The 16,432-nt window shown below is 34.7% G+C and overlaps 1 protein-coding gene across 2 annotated transcripts in view; it reads left to right on the forward strand.

Moving 5' to 3' along the window:
• LOC144973087 (prosaposin-like) overlaps positions 1 to 15,705 on the forward strand; it is a 29,806-nt gene extending 14,101 nt beyond the window's left edge. Inside the window, exons 10-20 of one of the 2 annotated variants that reach the window (XM_078915112.1) lie at positions 94 to 183; positions 1,451 to 1,543; positions 3,748 to 3,813; positions 4,925 to 4,984; positions 5,673 to 5,747; positions 6,032 to 6,199; positions 7,055 to 7,241; positions 8,441 to 8,533; positions 10,900 to 11,045; positions 13,297 to 13,377; positions 14,916 to 15,705. In XM_078915112.1, the coding sequence (XP_078771238.1) occupies positions 94 to 183; positions 1,451 to 1,543; positions 3,748 to 3,813; positions 4,925 to 4,984; positions 5,673 to 5,747; positions 6,032 to 6,199; positions 7,055 to 7,241; positions 8,441 to 8,533; positions 10,900 to 11,045; positions 13,297 to 13,377; positions 14,916 to 14,999 (1,143 nt within the window). In that variant the 3' untranslated portion in view covers positions 15,000 to 15,705. The remainder of the gene's footprint in view (positions 1 to 93; positions 184 to 1,450; positions 1,544 to 3,747; positions 3,814 to 4,924; positions 4,985 to 5,672; positions 5,748 to 6,031; positions 6,200 to 7,054; positions 7,242 to 8,440; positions 8,534 to 10,899; positions 11,046 to 13,296; positions 13,378 to 14,915) is intronic. The other variant, XR_013645477.1, reaches the window with a different exon arrangement.
• Positions 15,706 to 16,432: the final 727 nt, after the last annotated feature.

Raw genomic sequence — 16,432 nt, forward strand, 5'->3', positions numbered from 1 at the left:
CATAAATCGTATTAAAATAACCTCCGTTTTTTTGTATCCAAAAATATATAGCCTATGTATTTGCTATTTGTTTGTTTTATTGACTTCTGGCAGCAATTGGAGAAAGTATGCAACCTCTTTTTACCATGTAATGCCAGCGAAAAGGGGAGATGGCCTTACTCAGGTCTCTACAAGAAAGTAACGGTATGCAGTATTAATATTTTAAAACATTATTTTAAGATGATAATATTGCTGCAGTTTTGTTTTTTATAAAGGCAATGTCATACGTTTTGCAATAAATAGACCGTGACATGTAATTCATTGCCAAAATTAAAAGATACATTCTCAATAATGAATACATAAAATAAATGATAAAAGAAATCATGTGATTTGCAGTGCCGGATAAAATCCAATTATCTAATAAAATAGTCGGGCTGTGATTTTTCCAAAATCAATTTCATTTTTTTTTGTCACTGCAATACCTTAACAATTTTAGTTGAAAAATGTGTCACCTTGACACAATATAACATTATTGGCAGTGATATCATTTAAGACAAATAAAAGGCTTTTCCTATTTTAAAATGATGATAATAATAATAATAATAATAATAATAATAATAATAATAATAATAATAATAATAATAATATAATGATAATAATAATATAATAATAATAATAATAATAATAATAATAATAATAATAATAATAAATAATATAATAATAATAATAATATTAATTATATAATAATAATAATAATAATAATAATAAATAATAATAATAATAATAATAATAATAATAATAATAATAATAATAATAATAATAATAATAATAGGAAATTATATATATATATTATTATTTTTATTATTAAAGATTGTAGTAATAATAATGGCATGTAAGGGGAAATGATGAACCGTTATGAAGCGCTTTGAGCATGGTAAACCCCGTGAAAATGTGATTAAAAAGTGTTCATATATATTCATCTTTTTTAATAATATAAGCCATCCACCTCTTAATTTCAGTCCAACAATGACCGATGACTGCTGTTTTATTAATGTTAAAAACAAAACCCAACAAATTCCAAATATTATTGTATCTTTTTCTCTTAAGAATGTTATGCTAACATAATAGCATTCAATAGTCTGATGTCACGTCCGCCCAGCAACGAGCAGCTTGGTTCTAAACAAAGAAAATCGATACTTTTTATTCTTCATGCTGGCTAGAACTTTTTCATGTCATGTGATCAGAATGTATAAAAGTCAAAACATGATCTGCTTTATAATGTTTTTCTCATCTGGATACACGTTTATGCTCGTCGAAATATTCCATAAGGGCGTCCGCCATTGTTCCGAAGTTTAGAACCAGTTACTAAGTTACTATGCGTCACTACGAGGGAAGTGACATCACGACTGTTGAAGCCTATTGTGCCATCTTGATACACGTCTAAGTTTGACAAGGCGTCTTTATATTCCAGGAATTTCCGAATCCTCTGTCTGACGTCACCTGCAAGACATGCAAGGAAGTAATGGATGAACTAAGAGATTTCCTCAAAAGCCCCGAATTTCAGGTACCATATTTTTTAAAAAGCCTTTTAGCGCCTATGGATCATAGAGTTGGAGTTTTGCTAAGTTCTGGATACATGTATTAAGGTGTTCTTGCTATTCTCTGGATAAGAGGCTAGTATAATATAGCAATGCCCCCCCCCCCCCCTCCCCACAAGATCTGGGAATTCATTGCCGAGTGATAGAAAACAAAAAAACACCAAAAACATTTAGCACAATATTAACTAAACGTGCTCAAAGCACATTACAAGGGTCCCGAGCCAACAGCAGCAATTAAATGCAGGACGAGACAACGCCTGTTAGGCGATATTACAATTTTTTTAAACGGCCAAGTACTCATTTTACATTTTACACCTGAACACCTCAACTATGCGGCGTTCAGAGTGGTACTCAAACCCAGGACCTTCTGATCCGAAGGCGAGTGTCATACTATTAGACCTTATAGCTGGATATAAGGGTCAGTAAAACAAACTTCGACTGAACACCAAACCAGTAGCGGCCCATTTCCTTTGACCGAATGCTCTTCCAATTAAGTTTACGGTTTGTATTTTTTATTGAAGCATTATATTTTTACCTTACACGCCAAGCAAAAAACAAAAGAAAAGAAAACAACAACAGCAAAAACAACAACCATAGGTCAATTAAATTTCTATTTGCAACACCTTCATAATACTTATGGAAATTTTGATATTTTGATATTGTACAAGCACTACATGGCATTTATGTAAAATGCTCTTTTATAATTAATACCTATTCATTCCTGAATTCCACGTTTGTCCTTTCCATGTGGATGAATTATGCTTATTTGTTTATTCACTCATCTTTTCCATTTATTTGGAGATAAACGATTATTGATGACAATTTCATTTTTTAAGAAAAATATTACTTCCAACTTCATCGATTCATTGTTGTTGTTATAGTCAGAGTTGACATTAAATCCCACATCTCTTCTCATATCAGCTGTTTTCTTAAAGCTGCCATTTATATATCTTTTCAATTACTACATGTATCTAGAGTATTACAAACTACCACAGTTCTGTCTCAAAAACTAATCATAATATGATGAAATGGATTTCAATGTAATAAAAAGTACTTAAAAGCGATAGTTTGTTGCCTTGATCGAAACCAACCGAAACAGCTTTTATCCCACTTTCAGGGCATGCGAGCTAACTGTTACGCCGATCACATTTCCAGTTGTGTATTACTGATTATTTCTATGAATCCGTTTAGTGATTATTACACTACTTATCTTTTGCGTGACATTAAGGATTGCACGCCATTCTGACGTTTGTGCTAAATAAATAAACAAGGGCGTTAACGACATGACAACACGTCAGAGATGCTCAACGTCTGCTTGCAATTCTGCCTGTCTATTACTATTACATCTACTACTTATGTTGAAATTCAATGTCATTGTCGATGCTCGCTTTACTTATGTACTTTAATTTTGGATTGTTGGTGAAGAGTGGTCTTCTCAGTCTTTCCATTTTTTTTGTCTGTTCATTTTGACCTTTTCTCTCTCTCTCTCTCTCTCTCTCTCTCTCTCTCTCTCTCTCTCTCTCTCTCTCTCTCTCTCTCTTTCTTTCTCTCTCTCTCTCTTTCTTTCTCTCTCTCTCTCTCTCTCTCTCTCTCTCTCTCTCTCTCTCTCTCTCTCTCTCTCTCCCTTCCTTTATTTGTTTGTCTTTTAATTTGTGCGGCTATGTGGTCTTGTGGTAATACACTCGCTTTCGGATCGGAAGGTCTTGGGTTCGAGCTTCCTTGGATAAGGCTCTTTACTCACATTCTCTCGCCGAACTCAGGTGTAAAATGACTACTAACGCTAACATTGTTGTCTCTGTCCGAAAAAATTGTAATCTCACCTAACAGGCGTCATGTCCAGCCCGTCCTACATGTTAAATGTTGCTGTTGGCCAGGGACCCTTTGTAAAGCGCTTTGAGTACGTTTATTGGATAATGCGCCATATAGAAAAGCTCTTTAAAAAAATTTTAACGGTCCAATACACAATTCGATATCCGACTGACCACTCATTCTAAACTATCCGGATCTCTACAGATTCATGCCATACATCCCACCAATTTTCTAAACTCACGTCAACTCCATTTATTATTATGGAAAGTCAAGAAGTTTATTCTAACTTTTGATCGAATTGAAACTCAATTTATTTCATCACCATAATCTTTACTTGTCAAAATTCGTTTATTTTTTACAGGCTGAGGCAGAAGAATTTATAGCAGGCACAGTATGTAATGTAATGCCCCACCATATGATTCGAGAAGTGAGTATAGTGGGTAGATATAAAATACAAGATGCATAACGATCATTATTCTACCCTTCTCCACAAATTGTAACGCTTAATGATATCAAGTTTACAATTATAAGTTGTGACGTCATATTATTAAACGTTAAATTTTACTAAAATTAGATTTTTTAAAAAGAAAGAAGTATTTTTTGAAAATGTCTTTTAATCAGAGATTACTAAATAAATCAGAATCGATAAAGGGGTCTAGAATAAAAGATTTCTTACACTCTTGCGTTTTTTAATTCTAACTTTTTTCCCAACTCGCACTTTCAAGCTCTTGCAACGATTTTGGCACCAAAACTACTCTCTTGATGTAAAGAGGAATTTATAATCTACAACTGTGCGCACAAAAAACGTTACTGTTATGAATCAATTGTTAGACTGGAGATCTGACCTACCTCCTGCACCTAATTTGTCATTTTGATATTACTGGTAATAGTGCTACAAAGCCTTTGTTAGGCCTACACTAGACTACAAATATCTGCTCAGCCTGAGACGCTCACCACAAATCAGAAATTCAAGAAATCAAACGAATACAAACAGAGCAGTCAAAGTTATAAATAAAAACCACAAAGATTTTTTTAAAACACTGCACGAAATTGATTTATCTAGATAGATCTTGAAACACGGCAGAGAAGAAAGCGTGACAAAGAGACAATATTTTGCAAAGGCCGAAACGACTAGTGAAATTACTCCTCGGTGATATTAAAAAAAATAAAGGGAGCCATCCTAGTCAATGGTGGATGTCCACTTGTACTCGTTCATACCATCGACTTTGAGACATTGGGATAGTCTCACACCACCAATAGAAAAAAAACCCTGGTCTGTGCAATATTCAAAATTGAAGTTAGAGACTTCAAAGGAAGAAGAGGAAGAAGAAGAAGAAGAAGAAGAAGAAGAAGAAGAAGAAGAAGAAGAAGAAGAAGAAGAAGAAGAAGAAGAAGAGAAAAAGAGAAGAAGAGAGAAAGAAAAGAGAAGAAATAAGGTGACGTGGAGAGAAAATTAGCTATTGAAGAAACTATTAATTTCTACCTTTTTCAGGATGTAAAAGATATAGATCTAATGTCATTTTCATCTCAATTCACAGTGCAAGCATCGTATCATGAGATACGGCAATCTCATCTTCGACATGATCATCGCAGGATTTGTAAGTATAATTTGGACTGATATAGATAGAATGAAGTTAACGTCACTCGGGAGTTTGTTATTGTTTTTTGCCATCCGCGATTATAGTAATTCTCACTAAACTGTATTAACCGGACCATAAAAGTTTAAGGTTACGCATAATTTTGTGTGTTGGTCCATTATATTTCTGGATGGCAATGTTGTGAGCTTCTTACCCAAGCGCATACTATCTATAACTAGTTAACTGCGCACACTGGAAGGAGACGTATTTAAACATTCGCCCAGGAAACTCGTCCTTCAAATATCGATCGATTTAGATTACACTGATCTCGGCAACTGACTGCTATCAAACCTGAGACCTCGCGAGATCCCAGGTTTGACAAATGTTTTTTTTTTAATAAATGTAGTAATGTTCTTCTCAATAAAAGTCTCTCTGTCTTTCTCTCTCTCTCTCTCTGTCTCTCTCTCTCTCTCTCTCACACACACACACACACACACACACACACACAAACACACACAAACAGACTCTTTCCATCATTCTCCTTATCATTCTCTGTATCTGTGTGATTATTTTTACATGTGTATTTTTTATAAGGAGTGAGTGAGGTGTCAGTTAACAAAGAGTCTCTTCATTAAGAGAAATTTCGAATACCCAAAAAACAGCTTTAAAATAAGGCGAGGTTTTCATAATGTCAATTGTATTATTACAGGACTCCCAAGTGACTTGCGAAGCTGTACGAATGTGTCCTGCTACGGAAGAGGGATGGAAAAGTTACAGCTTAAAGGTAAGCCTTTATTCCATTTACCTGCCACAAAATGAGGAGAAAAAGAGAAATTATATTGAGTGGATTTGAAAAAAATATATTAAGATTTACAGTCTTAAAAGTCTTAAAATAGAATATACTTCAGATGTAAAAGCCCAAGCGAAGTGGATATACAGATCGAGCTAAAGAGAAGATGACAAAACATTCCTTCACGATAGGATATGTTTACTTGGTTGTTATTTTTAAGGGCGGAGCGGTGATTAGCTTCAGAAATATATTCCTCTTTTGTAAATCATTTTCCTCAGAACACCTTCAAAAACTTCTTCAAGCGGGCGGTCAGCAATTTCCTTCCAGATATGAACATGCTGCCTATTTTTGAGATCTTTGGAGACAGTTTGGGAGGCACTGAATGCAGCTTGTGTAAACTTTTGATTCGAGAGGTCGAGAAAGTAATTGCTGATGATCAGTCTGAGGTATGTCTTAGAAGCCATTATTATGTTGTATTCAAAACAGATGCATTATCATTATATTTACCCGTGAGCAGAGAGACCGAGTCTATGAGATCTTTCCTCATCGGCAATAAATTACCGATTTCGGTTAAAAATTACATTGTTGAAACGCCTTATTCTCATATGTAAGAAAATGAAATAATACATAATTGTAAAATTGAATGGAATATAAAACGGTAAATTATTTGTTTGAGTAACTCATCATCAATCGGTCAGATATCACTATCTATCTCACCCATATTTTAAAAGGACAAAGAAGAAAGAGATGTTATGTATAATAAATGATATTGACCTCATTATGGAAGTGATAACATCAAAATAGCTTTAATGTAGTCCATCAGAGCCACCAGGCCCATGGAGCCGGAGTTTATCCCGGTTTCTATCGCAAAGTATTTCCGCCAGATCTAACAGACCCAGCTACCCAATCATTGCTGAGTGGACAGAGGGGTCAGAAAAAATATCGACTGCACCCGGGATCGATCTCGGTCCCTTTGCTTGTGAAGGGAGTGCTCTACCAACTGAGCTATTGGGACCCCCATAAGCTTTATCAAATTAAAAACAAACAAAACAAAAAAGGCTTTTCTGTATTGTAGCCCAATATGCACTAATTTATGTAGGTACTCGAGGTGTTTTACAGTGGTCCCAAGCTAAAAGCAACACGTAATTCTTAAGGCCAAGGCGCTGTATAACTCTGTTGCCAGAGAGGTACTTATTTTACACATGCGTGTCTAAGAAATAACTATATCATTGGCCTATGAATCAATCAATCAATCACACTCTCAAGATTTTGATTTAATGATAATCGCTTACCTACCACAGCTTCAGATAACGTCAGTCATGTTTGAGGCGTGTAATCTCCTCCCTGAGCCATGGTCATCAGAGTGTGTGGACTTTGTCAAGATGAATGGCAAGAAAATTATCGAGGATATCCTACACAATCTACCCCCGGGAGAGATTTGTTTCTCTTTCGGACTTTGTGAGGACGATAGAAGAAGACACAGACGAGGTGAGATAGAATTCTGTTTTGAAATAAATTTAACACGTTCCTATCTCTATCTATCTATTTATCTATCTATCCATCTATCTATCTATCTATCTATCTATCTATCTATCTATCCGTCTATCTATCATCATCTTCATCTCTTCCTTCTATCTATCTCTAATCCCTTTTCTATCTACTATCTATCTACTACTATCATTCTACTCTACTCTCTCTCTCTACTCTACTCTACTACTACTATCTACTATCTACTATATTACTACAACTACTCTACTTCTTCTTCTATCTTCTTCTACTTCTTCTTCTACTACTACTACTACTTACTACTACTACTACTACTACTACTACTACTACTACTACTACTACTCTACTATACTACCACCACTATCCTACTCTACTCTACTACTACTTACTACTACTACTACTACTACTACTACTACTACTACTACTACTACTACTACTACTACTACTACTACTACTACTACTACTACTACTACTACTACTACTACTACTACTACTACTACTACTACTACTACTACTACTACTACTACTACTACTACTATACTACTACTACTACTACTACTCTACTACACTACTACTACTACTACTACTACTATACTACTACTACTACTACTACTACTACACTACTACCACTACTCTACTACTACTACTATACTCTACTACTACTACTACTACTACTACTACTACTACTCTACTACTACTACTACCACTACTATCTACTACTACTACTACTACTACTACTACTACCACTACTACTACTACTACTACTACTACTACTACTACTACTACTACTACTACTACTACTACTACTACTTCTTCTTCTTCTTCTTCTTCTCCTTGCTTTTATCTGTGTGAATGGTAATATCAATGCGTATTCACAATACTAATCATTATAAAAATAGTCATTATTTCACGAAAGAAATTGTTATAAGAATAAATTATAAAGTGATCTTTGGTTATGTGTGATTTTGGTTGAAGCCGCATATTGATGGCTTCTATATAGGTCTTTACTTTTCCATCTACGAAGGGCTTAAGTGCGACCGCAACTTAAGCCACACGCGAAAAATTTTATCAACGCCATCGCCATTATCATCATCGTCGTCGTTATTACCATAATCTTAACTTATATCTTCAATATCCGATACGATAACATTTTTTATGATTGATTTTTTAAAAATGTTCAGATACTACAATATACGTGATATCGGAGGATAAGGGAGCAAAGATTCCGTCACCAAAGATTAATCCTGAGAACAACAAAGAGAACTCTGGCTCAGGTAGCTTTTTTATCTTATAAATTGTTCATGGAGGACTATGTTATAATTGAATTAATTATCCACCCAAACAACGACTCATTTACCATTCTATCACCAAAGTAATGAACTAACTCAAACATTCAATTTGTAAATTAGGTGGACCGGAGGAGGGGGGAAATCAAGCTCTTTCGAGATTTAGCCTTATTTGCTTTTAAAAGACCAGGTAATAATATGTGCGGCTATGTGGTATGACACTCGCCTTCGGATCGGAAGGTCCAAGGTTCGAGTACCGCTCTGCGCGGTGCATAGTTGAGTCTTTGCAATAGACTCTTTATTCACATTCTCTCACGGTACTCAGGTGTAAAATGAGTGCCAGATCCTTAACAGCGTTGTCTCTGTCGGGGACAACATTGTAATATGGCCCAACCGAAGTCAAGTCTCGTTCTACGTGTTAAATCGTGCTGTTGTAAAACGCTTTAAGCGTTTCCTTACCAGCCATTTTCAGAATTTTTCTCAAAATTTCACATCCACCCAACACAAAAATAGTTCTTTCTTAATTAAACAGAAAAGCAACAATCTGCATTCTCTGCATAATATTGATCAGCAAAATGAACTCTACAACAGAGTGTCATGTTTTTATAACTATAATAAACATTTTTCTTTAAATCGTGTGATTTACAAAAGAAATCTGAATGATAAAAGTGCTGGTTGGATTGTAGAGAGGGTTAAGCACGTTTAGTGGTTATTTTCACCTAATAAATCGGAGTGCTGAATTAAAATGTACAAAGTTTTTATTGATTGGTAGACATAAGAAATAATAAGAAAAAATAAATATCTCTCGATCGACATTTTACGTTTGTTTATTCAGAGACGTACTCATACTTATCAATGGAGTCAACTATCTGATTATAAAATGCTCACGAATTGCCAATAATCAGAGAAACCTTCTGTTCAGAAAGTTGGAACTCAATTCAATCAGTAGATACTCACTAAATGAAAAGGTTTTAACAGCATCGCCGTTGTTGCCATCTGTAAATTTATTAAAAATCATAAAGGCAATTGATTGAATCATTAGGGCTAACCCACGTCGGGCACGGACAGAATACTAAGAATAATGAGAAGAGCCGCTAGACCTACCCATACCAAGCACCCGACGTCCTCTGTTGTTTTGTTTTAATTTTCGAGCTTGGTCTTATGGGTAGGTTTAGCGGCTCTTCTCTTTTTATTCTTAATATTTTGTCCGTGCCCGACGTCTTTATCCGGAAGACGGCAGAGAACGGCAGTGCCGGGTCGTCGGAGTCAGTCTCCGGTGTGGGTTAGCCCTAATACAACCACCATACCCCACGATCAGTACGATGATAACAAATAGAGGTGCCTAAATGAGTCAATAAAATGGAGATAAAGTTAAAGGGAGTAAATCTGACTCATGAATGAACAACACAAAATAAACGACGTTTCGGCCCTTGGTCTTTTTCAAGTAAACACAGAATACATAATATATATTTATATATTATTATGACAATCTAATGTAAATATATATGTATTCTGTGTTTACTTGAGAAAGGCCAAGGGCCGAAACGTCGTTTGTTTCGTGTTGTTCATTCATGAGTCAGATTTACTCCCTTTGTCTTTATCTCCACGATGATAACAACCATGACCAACCGTGATACCCCTTGATACCATGTTAATTATCTTAATTTCCTAACTCACTCAAGATGCAGAAATAACAGCTGCAGCATAAGCCTCCATAATCAATAATCATGATCATCACCACAATTTTTGACACTACTGCAATCACCATCGCATCATCACCATCATCGTCATCATCACCATCATCATCACCATCATCATCATCACCATTATCATCATCAGCATCATCATTATCATCATCGTCGTCATCATCGTCATTGTAGTCGTCATTACATCATCATCATCGTCATCATTTCCTATATCATAACGATCAACAACATTATCGTGGTCGTCGTCATTGTCGCAATCGTCGTCATCATTATCATCATCATAATCAGCAGCAGCATCGTCGTCGTTGTTACTGCCGCCATTGCCTTTGTCGTCGTATCACCATCATCACCTTACCACCACCACCATCATCACCACCACCACCATCATCATCATCATCATCATCATCATCATCATCATCATCATCATCATCACCACCATCTTCATTTTTTTAAATTATCAACAACATAATTGTCAGCGTCTTCACCACGCACAACGTTCAAAACCCCATCATCACCACCTACTTACTCCTCACATCAAAATCGCTTTTCTGTTCAAAGACTTTGTGTCATCGCCATCATTAAAATCCCTACAACAAACAACACTATTCAAACCAACGGTACCAATCAACCTCTTTTCCCAAAACACAGTGACACACGGCAGTGCATGGTGCCAAATCTGTGGCCAAATTGCCGGCATCGTAAACAGAATCCTGGGGAGTCAGCAACTCAATCTTGGGGTGGACACCATCTACCAACAAGTCTGTGCTGTTCTGCCCAAATCAATCTCGTATAGGGTAGGTGGGATCATCGCACGCTTGTTAGAATATACACAGTGTCCAGAGTTTTTTCTCTGCTTTGTTTTTAAGGGTTTTACGGCGATTGCAACACAATACGGTCATATAAGCGCCAATAAAAAGGAAGAAAATGGGATAGTAAAAAGTTCTAGAATTACAATTAAAGCACCCAAGAAAAGGTAAGACAAAGGGGAATCGGTTCAAATTGGAAACAGATGTAGGTTCCAAGAGAACACTATCTAAGTACTAAGTGTTTCTCTGTTTTCAAAGAATTATTATTCTAAAACCGTTATGGGCATTTGCTTATGGTTTTCTCAATCTTCTTATGAAAAGCCATACATTTATGCCCTTTAGTCATTAGTGCAGCTATGTGGTCTTGTGGTATGACACTCGATTTCGGATCGGAAGGCCCTGGGTTCGAGTCTCGCTCGGCGCATAGTTGAATCCTTGGAAAAGGCTCTTAACTCACATTTTCTCACATTTTCTCACTGTACTCAGGTGTAGAATGAGTATCTGGCCATTAACAGCATTACTCTGTAATGTCGCCTAAAAAGCGTCATGTCTCTTTCTACACGTTACGTGTTGCTGATGGTCAGGGACCCCTTGTCAGGCGCTTTGAGCACATTTAGTGGATATTGTTCTATATAAAAGTTCAAGTAAAAAACAAAACAAACCCACATTACATCATCAAATGTAGTTAAATCAACATGAACTTAAAAGACTTAATTTTTCTCTCCATTTATTTCGGAATGGCAACAGTGTGACAAAAATTGTCTGGTCGACGGGTGTCTGATCAAATCTCTCACTTTGTGTCTCAGCAAACTTAGATTACTCTATCTTTTTTTTATCAAATCGTTTTCCTTTAATGGTCTGCAAACTGGGCTACGAAAGGTTGATGAGCTATAGTAATGAATTTGTTTGTTGCAGTCACGTGACACAAAAAAGATGTATATATCCTACTTATAGACCTGCCTATTTGATAATTTAAAAATTCGTAGTTTTTATGATATACAAGTAGTAGTCGTTATGGTTAACTTTATAAATTAACAATTTAACATCTCGTGGATTAAATAATACTTCAAAATCCTTTGAATCGTGTAGCCCCGCATCAACTTTCATTTTCAATAAGTTTTTTATGACTTAGAGGTGCTAAGAATTTTCTGAAATTAAAGCCAAAATTTCGTAATTCAAATAATTTTTCGTCGTAGTAGGCAGGGCTGCATGCCATTCCGAAATGGAAGAAGAGAAAAAATGAAGTCCTTTAAGTTCATGTTGATTTTGCTAAATTCGGTGATGTAATTTGAGTTGACGACTAATTGACATAAATGTATGACTTTTCCTTAGAATATGGCGAAGACCAGATGCAAATATCTATAACGGTTTTAGAATGGATGAGCCTTTGAAATCAGGGAAAGACTTTATGGACACCCTGTATGTTTGTTTTTTTTTTTTAATTACGCCTTCCGTCACATCATTAAATTCCGTCGCCTAGGCATTCCATGAAGGAATATATGTAAATGGTGCTGCTCGAAGCTCGAAGAATTAAAATACAATATGAAATTGAATGTAAGCTTCAATTTAATATACGAAAACAGACAAAATGGACGTTTCAGGTTTCCCCGAAATAGTCCTACCCATCATGTTTTTGTTTATTCATCTGAACAACGCAGCTACCACATTATCTCATTCATCCTGTTTTGTTGATAAAGGGGAAACCCGAAACGTCCATTTTATCTGTTTTCGTATATTAAATTGAAGCTTACATTTAATTTCACATTGGTATTCATGAAGGAATATAGAAAATCCATTAAACAAGATGTTCAATGGTAACAGGAATCACCCATGTTGTCAAAAGTGAGCAAATTGGGGTTAATAATCTTGCCCAAGGAAAGAAAACGAAATGGCCCGAAGTGAGACTCGAACTCCGGACCTTCAGGGTCTCAGTGCAATGTCTTAACCACTCGGCCACTTTGCTCCCCTGTTAGAATAAGAATTCAGAAAAAGCGTGGAACGAGCATTTATATCAAGAATAAAGGAAATAGAGAAATTCCAGATGAAAACAGAATAATAATATCACGTTGCCAGTGTCGGGGAGCCTAAATGGAGCTCATTTGATACGACACTCATTGAACATCTCTTTGTATTATGCAAATATACATTTTGATCCTACTCTGAACATTAAAATAAATCTTTTCGGGTAATCTGCTATTTCATTGTGTCAAGTTTGTGACCCTTTTTATCTACATTTCAGTGTTCAAGAATTAGCAAACACATGATTGACGGGGTGCTGGGAGGAATGTCATCTGTTGCTCAACCACAGCTCATTTGTGGAGTGAGTAATAATAATAATAATAATAATAATAATAATAATACTAATAATGATAATAATAATACTAATAATCATAATAATAAGAATAATAATCATAATAAAATATTATAATATAATAATAATAATAATAATAATAATAATAATAATAATAATAATAATAATAATAATAATAATAATAATAATATAATAATAATAATAAAATAGGTCCATCACTGTAGTCTTAAAACAGGGGAATAATCAAATCCAAGAATAATATGCAAGTATCATACAGGTTGCCTCTCTTCAAAACGAGTGTTAAACAATGACTTATTAATCATATAAGGGTCTTTTGTGTAGATGGGAGGACTGGACTGTATTTGTTGGTGATAGATCTGTCTTATTCTGTCTAAACCGACATGTACATATATGCAGGTCTGACATTCGAAAGCAGTAAAAAGAAAAAATGGTAGTTTAACATTGGTGTAATGGGCAATATTTTGCTTCATTTTTTAATATTTTCATTACAACGATGAGCCCATAATAAATTGGGTTATCAGATCTGCAAATAAATGTACGTCAATCTTAACACACTAGATATAAACATTTTGATTAGATAACTTTTAATTCGTATTTCCAAAAAAAATCCAAATATTCCTCAAATTCTCAAATAGTTTCAAAACCAAAGACTTATTTGAGGTCTCGTGTTATAACTTTTTTTCTCTCTCGACATGAGGGTCGTACTAGGTGCGACATTTGATTAAAAATATTTTCTGGCCAAAATAAATAAAAATGTGCTGTGTCCGACTATGCAATTATGGTCTTGATTTAGCATTCTTGTACTGAACATTTTCACCCCTTTGATTTCCATTTTAATAATGAGCCCAAAAACAAGTGGAGTTATCAGACCTGCAAATAATAAGAGTTTTATCATATAATGTCACAGGTTATTTCGTGTGTTTACTTTTTCAAGCCAAATTAAATAATCAAAACGTGATTATTCTATAACTTATCATAAATTGTAAATCGTAATGATAGCATGTTTACAATAATAATTTGTAACATCACATTATCAAGCGTTTAATTTCACTTAAATTAGAATTTTCGTAAAAAGGGGTTGTCATTCGGTCGTTTTTGCAAATGTCTGTTGTGCAGAAATAACAAAATCAGAATCGATTTAGGACTAGTGAATAAATGATTTCGTACACTCTTCCGTTTTGGAATTCAAACTTTGTTCCCACAGCGCACTGGCAAGCTCCTGTGATTGGGACACGTCCGGAATTCAAAAAAATATTAAGAAAGTAAAAAACTTCTAATGTCCAGAGCCTTGGAATTTTTAAAAATCGTAGTTCCAAGGGAAGAAAAAGAAAAAGTCACTATATATAACTTTGCAATGGAATAATTTGCCCTCATCATTATCCAAAAATGCTCTAAAGTCCTCAATATAGGTTCTAAGGAACTAAACTTTCCTTTTAAACAAGATTTATTGAATTGACAGACGTGTATTCTATGAATTTTTCGTAGTATTAGGCAGGTCTGTAATGTCTCTCTCTTTTTTCCCCCAGGCTATTGGGGTGTGTGACTTTCATCTGACTCCAATGAACTACAGTGTTCCCTTACCAGATGAACTCAAACCACCTTATCACTGAAACATCAAGAATAACTTTATTTTCTTTGTTTGCTTGTTTTCTTTTACCATGTGCACTACATTATTACATTAAAAAATTATTATGTTTTTATTTCGAGAAGTTCGGTCAAAATCAAAACGTTTATGCTTTCATTAATGACATCATGTGGGTTTATGTTATTATTTATGTTAGGTGGACTGGTCACTTGTTTGGGCTTAATTTATTTTTAAAAATTCGTATATCAAGTGATTTATAAAATTATATGAAAATGATTACACAAAAAATAACAATCTAACTAGACGAGATTGTTCCTGGAGTACTTAATGTTTTTGATGTAATGCATTACAGTGCCTATGAAAAAGATTTGATTAAATAAGACTTCATACGTAATGTTTTTGATATAATGCATTACAGTGCCTATGAAAAAGATTTGATTAAATAAGAATTCATTAAGAGGAATAAACTGTTTAAATGATTTTTAAAAATATGTCAAAACCCTCCATTCATTAAAATTTAGTTCAATCTAGTCAGCTGCTATTTGATGATTATTCATTCGTTTTGCCATTGATTTTTTAAATATTTATCATCAATGTGTTGTGTTGGGAAAATGGGAACGTTGTCGATGTAAATAACTCCCTCGTCGTTGCTACCTTTATCTCTATTGCTATTTTTGTATACAATGTCCAATATCGGTATTAAAGGATATTAAATAACTGGCTTCCATCGACGTCTGGCACTTTTGAATTTGATACCATTTCTTCTGTTACTACTACTACTACTACTACTACTACTACTACTACTACTACTACTACTACTACTACTACTACTACTGCTGCTGCTGCTGCTACTATTACTACTACGACTACTACTACTACTACTACTACTACTACTACTACTACTACTACTACTACTACTACTACTACTACTAATCACCACTACTACGACTACTACTACTACTACTACTACTACTACTACTACTACTACTCCTACTACTACTACTACTACTACTACTACTACTACTGCTGCTGCTGTTGCTGCTGCTGCTACTACTACTACTACTACTACTACTACTACTACTACTACCACTGTTCCTTCAAATACTAACACTGCGGTTGATATTGCTGCTGTTTCTGTTGTTTTTGGCGTTGCTCCTCCTTCCATTACGAACTTATAATACAAAAATAATAAATTACATATTTGAATTCATATCAAGAATTAAAGAATGGCTTTTAAGGAGCATATCGCTGTTATCATTTGCTACTTTATTTTTTAATTTCCTATCAGTGATACTATGACACACAAGTTATATCAAATAACTGTAAAATGTCAATAGTCCTTATGATTATGTATCTAAGTGGATAGTTTTGTCCAACCAAAGAACGCCCATAGAACTATTTCTTTCTATTGAGCACTGTCCATTAGCGCAATAATAAATGCACCGTGCACATAAAAGC

The sequence above is a fragment of the Berghia stephanieae genome, chromosome 5 (assembly GCF_034508935.2).
Source record: "Berghia stephanieae isolate SIO BIC M18660-M18661 chromosome 5, UCSD_Bste_1.3, whole genome shotgun sequence".
Classification (NCBI taxonomy): domain Eukaryota; kingdom Metazoa; phylum Mollusca; class Gastropoda; order Nudibranchia; family Aeolidiidae; genus Berghia; species Berghia stephanieae.